Consider the following 7,312-nt stretch of genomic DNA (forward strand, 5'->3'; position numbering starts at 1 on the left):
TGCATACATAAGATATTTCTTCTTTTTTTTTTTTTTTAACCGTCTCTTGAAAGCTCACATGAAAACTCTGAAATATTTTAATATTTTTATTGAGATTCAAAACAACATATAAAATGCTTTTTTTCTTTTTAATTATATTTGAAATTTCACGTGAATAATTTTTATCATGTCTTACAATATTTTATTGTTTTATTGAGAACCTAAACAACTTCAAGTGAACAATCTTCTTTTAATTCGGCAACCATGAAGCTTTTTGTTTTTAATTGATTTCTGACAATTCACGTGAATATTTAGTGTCGTATCTTAAAACAATTCAATTTTAAAATTTCTCTATTTCAACTCTTGCCTTGGTAACATCACATAATTCTCCGATAAATACCTTCATGTATAACCTTCCATTTAAAATCACTCAAAATCCTAGAATGTTAGAATTGTTTCATATGAGAGGTAGTATATGGTTTAGAATTCAATACAAGGTGTAGTTTTAGGAACACAACTAATGTCTTCTCAGAAATCGGAAAAATCATCATGGAATGTTTAAGGCATTGTAGGTTCTCTTGATAAAATTTTCCATAGAGCTTCATTCACTTTGTGTACTTAAGGTTGCTTTCTCAACCTGCATATTTTACATTCTTCACATCAATCAGAATTAGGTTTATCATTAGATTTTCTCCTCTTCTTTCTTTTTCATTTCTTCTTGTTTAGTAAATCATTTAAATTTGGCAAACTTTTGATTTCTTTCTATAGAGAGATATAATATATTTAATGAAATGATTGCATCTGATTAGTTTTATAATTAAGAAATTTAATTAATTCAATTTTTTTTTTCAACTGCAGTAGTCGTAGAACATTCAGATCCAAGCAGCTCCAAAAGTAGAAATGAATAAAAAAAAAAAAAAGACTGCTCACTCCCCCATATGCTGGCATAGATTGTCCTTGCGAATGTTGGACAATCTCTCTACAAATAAATCAATATTGTCGTCGCGATCTATCAAACTAATCCTAACGTATTGCAGGCCAACTCCGAAGTGTCTCCCACTCCTCGTCAAGATCTTGTTAGAACGTAGGAACCTCTCGCAGTCTTCGATCGGTTCTTCGCACTTCAACCATGCAAAAGCTGCACAATTGGGTAAGTGTTAATTCCTTCCTAACATTCTTGTAAATAAGGATAGAAATTGCCACATGTAATGATTAATTAGCGAAATTTTACCAGGTTGAGGCTCGAACAACCTTCCCTTGAACATGCAGAATCCGGGAGAGAATTCCGGCAAGCTAAATATACCACTATGTTTCACCGCCGCCCTTAGGTTTTGCCATCTCTCCATCATGAGGTGATAGGCAAACTCAAAAAGGGACTCTGTTGTATTGCTGGAAGATTCGCAGCTGTCAGAAACAACTTCGAAAACCTTTGCAGCCCGCAGCTGCGAATCCTTGGAGACGCCAATGCTGTTGAGCTCGATGTATTTCACCATTCTTTTGGCTATCTCTCTGTCCTTGACAAGAGCCCAACTTGTAGACGCAGAGGAGAGTATTGTTAGTCAGAAGTTAATATAGCAGCAGCTAGCGTTCAAAGGCGGGTACAGGGATTAACTTACCCAATGCGCATTCCAGCATGCCCGGTGGTCTTAGAGACGGTGAACAGCATAATGTCGTAGTCGGCTGGATAGGTGATCGGAGTATATTGAGGCCAGTAGTATGCAAAATCGTGCACCAATACACCCCCGCTTTTATTCAGGACAGAACCCCTCACATATCCATCTGGGTTATTAGGGGATGTCACCAGTTCGATGAATTGCCCTTCTTTTGAGAAACTAAGGGCGTCCCCTTCCCATCTGTAGAGTCCAGACTTGAGGGATTCAGTTATTGCCGGATAAGACTGGAACAAGTTCAAACGCTGTTAGTCCGAAGACACATGGAGGCAAAAATCTACGATCTTATTGACGCGAAGAGACACTTACAGAATAGTATGGAGCTGCAGATACAACACTAACGGGTTCCTCTGCGTCTGGAGGAGCAAGTGCATATAACACAGCTTGAAAGAGCTGAGTAGAACCCGTACCAACCACAATGTGACGGTCCTCAGTGACTGCGTTGCCTACAATTTTGTGCAGTCTAAGTACCTGTCTCGCGAACTCGGGCTCCAGAAACCAGCATAGGTTTCCAATATCAGAGAAATAGCTCATTGATTGCCAACCAGGGATCACGATTGTGGCCTTCTCACCTACTTGCTGCCAGAATCTCTCGTACATGGTCGGGTCACCGCTGCATGAAGCAAGTATAAAAAAAATTAAGAATTACAAAAAAAGAGAAAAATTAGGGCCCTAATAAATGTGATGTTGGCAATTTATCAGCATTCAGCATGGAAACATATTTATTTACATAGGAACAATAAATCTATAGATTTTTAATTCGTCGAGCTCTCTCGTATATGTTTGATTTATTTAAAAATTTGCTGTTTCAGGATCTGTCGCCAGAAATAACCGAGTGGATTTGATTCGGCCTCTCCCTGGAAAATTACCCACAAACACACAGCAAGCAGGTAAAGTTTCTGAAAAACTGTAAATAGCCTGGGGTAGGTAAGGAAGGCAGAATTGGTAGGGCCCTTATAAAATGATCAGATGATATATGTATACGCATGGCTAACATCATATTTATATAATGCGAGTGTGTGTTGCTGACTAACCACTGACCCACTAAGCAAAGATCCTGTTATAATTGGCACATATCGCAGTCGGACCCACAGAGTACTTGATCCACAAAAGCCCACTTTCCACATAACCTAAAACAGGCCATTAAGGTAAAAGCTTAAGCCCCTAAAGGGACACACAACATGCTTTTTATTCTTTAGATCTTCCCAAAGTCCGAAAGGACGACTGGCTCAACAGAGCATGTATAGAACCCACCCACATGGCCCCCACAAACATGCATCTACTTATAGGCCCTTGTGCTAACGTGCACATTGGGCTCCTCCAAATTGCAAATAGCCATACAAATTATTCAACTGTTAAAAGTCTTTATCTGGAGTTAGCAGATGGTGCTAGTTCTTTCCGCTTTATCAAAAAAAATAATGATGGTGCCGGTCAAGATGGCACCATGGACATGGAGCACCATCCACGGACAATGTTGGCACTTACATCACTTAATCAACCTTCAACTTCGGAACAGAGATATGACAAAAAACAGTCATCTAGTAACAAAAAAAAGAAAGAAAAAAAAGAGGCAACACCTCCCCAAGTCTTTAACACATCCACCAAGAAAATTCTAAAATACAAATAGACCTGTGACTCTGTGACTTGTCTTTATCTACCCTGGCCAAACACTATAGCTTGGCAAGCATGGGTTGGTAGTGCCTGAGGTAAGTATGACCCTCAGCGCTCAGCCCACTATGGATTGGAATCCCATTACAGAATCAGTAATAAATAAATTAAGGAAAAAATAATTTTTTATTGGGAAAATACCCTTGATAATGATATTTTAATTTTGCCGCTGACTTGAAAATTTATAACCAAAGACAAAGGAAATGTTAATTTTAACCAAAACCACAGAACTACAGGCTAATGGTAGATATTTTGATATTTTTCTCAAGCGACAAGAAAAGGGGGTTTATAAAACCCAAAAGGAGAAAAAGAAATTTTTTTGGTTTGCACTTACTGGTCGAGATTGATCACTCTGTCTCTATCGCTGCCAGGGAAAGGAGTCGAGGAAGGTGACGAGGTAGTAGACACAGGCAGATGTGCCCTCTGAGTAGGCAGTGCCTCTCCTTGGGCACGTTTACCCGTCAGCAGTTGCTCTCTCTTTATGTCAATGGTCTCGTATCCCAGCCTCAAAATGAAGCTTGCATTGATGGCTAGAGACACCACCAACAAGTTCCTCACGGTGAACACATGCCAGAACCTAGCCATTTCTCGCAGGAAAAGATAGGCAAGCAGAGCTGGAAGAACAGATTATTTTCAAGAAAACAGTAAGCAAAACAGAGCTTATGAGAACTCTGCAGTAGATGTGAGGAATGAAGAACCAGGAGGGAGGAGTTTATAGAAAAACCCAGAAGATAGGTACAAAAGCTTCGCTTGACAAATGGATGGTGATGGATGGCGGAGGCGAAGTGTGCTGTTACGACTGTGGTTTCTGTGCAATTTGGTACTGTGACTCTATAGAGAAAGGAGCTGAAATTTTGTCAACAGACAAATTTACAATTCAGCAAAAGCGATCTAGACAAGGGAAAAGAGCAGAGAAATTTTGGAAGGTGTTGAATGACACTTACGAGACTTTGGAAGAACTCTAAAAACCCAATGAAACCGATGGAAATCAGTAAGATTCCTGGGTTTATAGAGCCTTTTAGCGCATGAACCTGCTGGTCTTTACTAGAAAGCAACAAAAGTGTTCAAAGTTTGCAGAAAATCAGCAAGGAAAGGTTCAAGTTACTGAAACTGAATAATCAGCAGTACGAATCGGTATCAAGTATTAAAACAAAAACACTGGCATTTCTTGATTTTGGACCAAAGAACGATCGAAGGGACCAAAGAGGACAAAAACCCAGAAATGGTATGATGAGGCTGGGCGCTAATATGCGCTGGTATGTTTATTGTCCGCTCTCGAAACAGGGAAATTTTCTCAAGAATCAAGAAATCCCGCCCTCTATTTTCCTGGAAAGTCTCAGTTTTCCTAGGCTAGATCTCGAGAAAAATAAAGGGCACTATTGTTTTTCTTTTATCGTGTAGATTCACTGTTCCTTCCATTGTTTTTCTTTTCGTATAAATAATGGATTTTGATGTGGGTGTCTTTAGTAAATTATTATTATGCTATGTTAAAGCACGTGCGGTAAAGGCGATTAACGCTCTGTTTGGATAAAAGAAAAGAAAAGAAAGAGAATAAGTAAGAGAAAATCAATTAAAATTATTATTTTTTTATTTTGAAAATGAAAGAAAAGTAAGAGAATGAGTGAAAATAAAGTTATTTTATTATTATTATTTTATTTTTAAATTAGAAAAAAAAATAAAGTAATTAAAGGTCTATTTGAAAGAATTAGAGTAAGGGAGATAAATAAAGGTAATGATAGATAAATAATTATTTTATATTTATCTAAAAAGAGATGAGTTCATGAAGAGTAAGAGTGAGTAAGGGTAAATTTTATCTTCAAAATCTTTTTTTTTTTATACCATCTAAATTAAAATATAAAGAGAGGTAAGAAAAAAGATATGAAAATTATGAATATTTTTATTTATATACCCTTTAAATTTACTCATCTCTCACTTCTTTCTAAACAAAAAAATATATATATATATTATATTTTCTTACTTTTCTATCAATTTACATATTTCTAAATATAAGATTTTTTTTTATTATAACTATCATTAACTTTCTCCTTTCTTATATTTTTTTATCTTTCTATTATTTACGCTTCATTCACCCTATTTAAATAGACAAGATAATAATTATATTTTAATTGATAAAATTATATATATACACTTATTTTTTTATTTTAACTTTTCAAATAATTTATAAAATTAAAAATAAAACAATAATTTAAAAAAAAATACTACTTTATTTTCCATGTCTCTTTTCAAACATAAAAAAATAAATTTTATTACTTTTCTCTCACTGTTTTTCTCTCATTTTAAATAAAAAAAATAAAAAATATTTTCCTTTTATTATTTTTCTTCCTCTCTCACATGTCCAAACACAGCGTAAAAGGAAAGCTGCAAAAACCTAATGCTATGCTTATCTTCGGTTGTTTTTTTTTTACCAGATTTGCCCCCTTTTTTTTTTCTTTTTCATTTCCTTGCTTTTTAATTTTCTTTAATACTTTTTTGTTGTGCCTTAGAAAGATGTCTCATCATCATTAGAGTAACTTATATAGACGGCAAACCAAACTATAATAAAGTATTTAAATTTTAATTATAATATAAAATTTTTTAATTTTTAATTTAAATAATATAAAATTTTTGGTGACATTAATAATCAATTTTTATATTATTTTTATTTATGTAATACTTATCATTAAAAATTATATATTTTTTATTAATTTAATACTTATTAAAAAAATAATTTTATTTTTTATTCAGAATTTTGTTGATTTCAATTGTACACATAGATACTTTAACTATTTATAATTTATTGATTAAAATTATTAATTTATAAAATTATAATTTTTTAATTTAATAAATATATATTAGTGTAAATAATTTAAAAATTAATTATTGAAAATTATAAAAAAATTATATTATTTAAATTAAATATTAAATATTTTATATTATAAATTAAAATTAAAATAATTTTGTATTACATATTTCTAAGTTTGAAATATCTTTTATATAATCTACCTTTTACAACACTCATCATTACGGATCGGATTTGCAAACGAAGTTTGGCTTTGGATGGGAATTGACACGCAATTTCGCTTTTGGTGAGTCGTGCAGCGCACTAATTTAGTTGCTTCTTTAAAAAATAATTTTTAAAAAAAGTTTCTGATGATAGAAACCCCAAGCATTTAACCGTTGGTTTAAGTTTTTTTAGTAGGATTAGGGGATGGGATTATATACTTTTAACTATTAAATTAAAACAGGTTAAATAATAATTATTTTAATTTATTTTATCATTTAAGGTTTGAAGTATGGTTGCCTTAATTTAATTGAGTTTTATTGACAAATAATATATATTTATTAAATATCAATCATGGTATGTTTTATGGCTACTTAATTTATTATAAAGTAAAATTATTTTATTATAAAAATAAAATTATTTAACAAAATTTTATAATTTATCTCATAATATTTTTTTATAAAATAATTAATTACAAAAAAATATTAATTTAACAAAAAAAAGTTCTTCATAAATTTTTCATAACATCTTAATTTTTAAATAAAATTACAGATTTTAAATGTGAAATTCTATATGAGTACACCTTATTTAGTGTTATTTATAGTTAATATTTTTTAATATTATTAAAAAAAAAATATTATGTGTGTTTTGTTATGTAAAAAAAATTTATTTTTCTGTTAGATTAATAAATTTTTCATAATTAATTATTTTATAGAAAATAGTACTTTATTTTACAAAAATTTTATAAAATAAATTATAAATTTAAGTTACATCAGATTATTTTAAGTTACATCAGATTATTTTTTATAAAAAAAAATAATTTTATTTCGAATAATATAAGTAACGTAGAAGACATCTATAGCCATCTTAAAAAAAAAAAAAAATTATTGTGATAATTATTATTATTTTTATTATGCATGGGAAAGGTAAATAAAGGCAGAGAAAAGATAATTAGTTAAGTGGGAACATCCCCCTCGACAACATTAGCAGCTTA

The 7,312-nt window shown here is 31.9% G+C and overlaps 1 protein-coding gene and 1 long non-coding RNA gene across 2 annotated transcripts; one reads left to right on the forward strand and one right to left on the reverse strand.

Annotated features, from left to right (window-relative positions):
* Window positions 1-796: 796 nt before the first annotated feature.
* On the reverse strand, window positions 797-3,902 carry LOC110642579 (tryptophan aminotransferase-related protein 2). Its single transcript, XM_021794669.2, has 5 exons — window positions 3,652-3,902; window positions 1,959-2,262; window positions 1,596-1,876; window positions 1,211-1,509; window positions 797-1,117 (listed from the first exon to the last, which is right to left on the reverse strand). Exons 1-5 carry the CDS (start codon window positions 3,900-3,902, stop codon window positions 906-908), a joined length of 1,347 nt encoding a protein of 448 aa, XP_021650361.2. The 3' UTR covers window positions 797-905.
* Window positions 2,249-4,769, forward strand: LOC131175536 (uncharacterized). Its single transcript, XR_009145724.1, has 2 exons — window positions 2,249-2,539; window positions 3,689-4,769. It is a non-coding gene; the product is annotated as an uncharacterized LOC131175536 (long non-coding RNA).
* The last annotated feature ends 2,543 nt before the right edge of the window (window positions 4,770-7,312 follow it).

Source organism: Hevea brasiliensis, chromosome 17, assembly GCF_030052815.1.
Source record: "Hevea brasiliensis isolate MT/VB/25A 57/8 chromosome 17, ASM3005281v1, whole genome shotgun sequence".
NCBI lineage: Eukaryota > Viridiplantae > Streptophyta > Magnoliopsida > Malpighiales > Euphorbiaceae > Hevea > Hevea brasiliensis.

What these genes read in the sequence shown, in the direction of transcription:
- LOC110642579 (XM_021794669.2), bottom strand. Translation starts at nt 3,902, where the DNA reads ATGGCTAGGTTCTGGCATGTGTTCACCGTGAGGAACTTGTTGGTGGTG. An exon ending in AGAGTGATCAATCTCGACCA is followed by an intron (nt 2,263 to 3,651) that starts GTAAGTGCAAAC and finishes TGCTTCATGCAG; the next exon opens with CGGTGACCCGACCATGTACG. An exon ending in GTTGTTCGAGCCTCAACCTG is followed by an intron (nt 1,118 to 1,210) that starts GTAAAATTTCGC and finishes CCAATTGTGCAG; the next exon opens with CTTTTGCATGGTTGAAGTGC.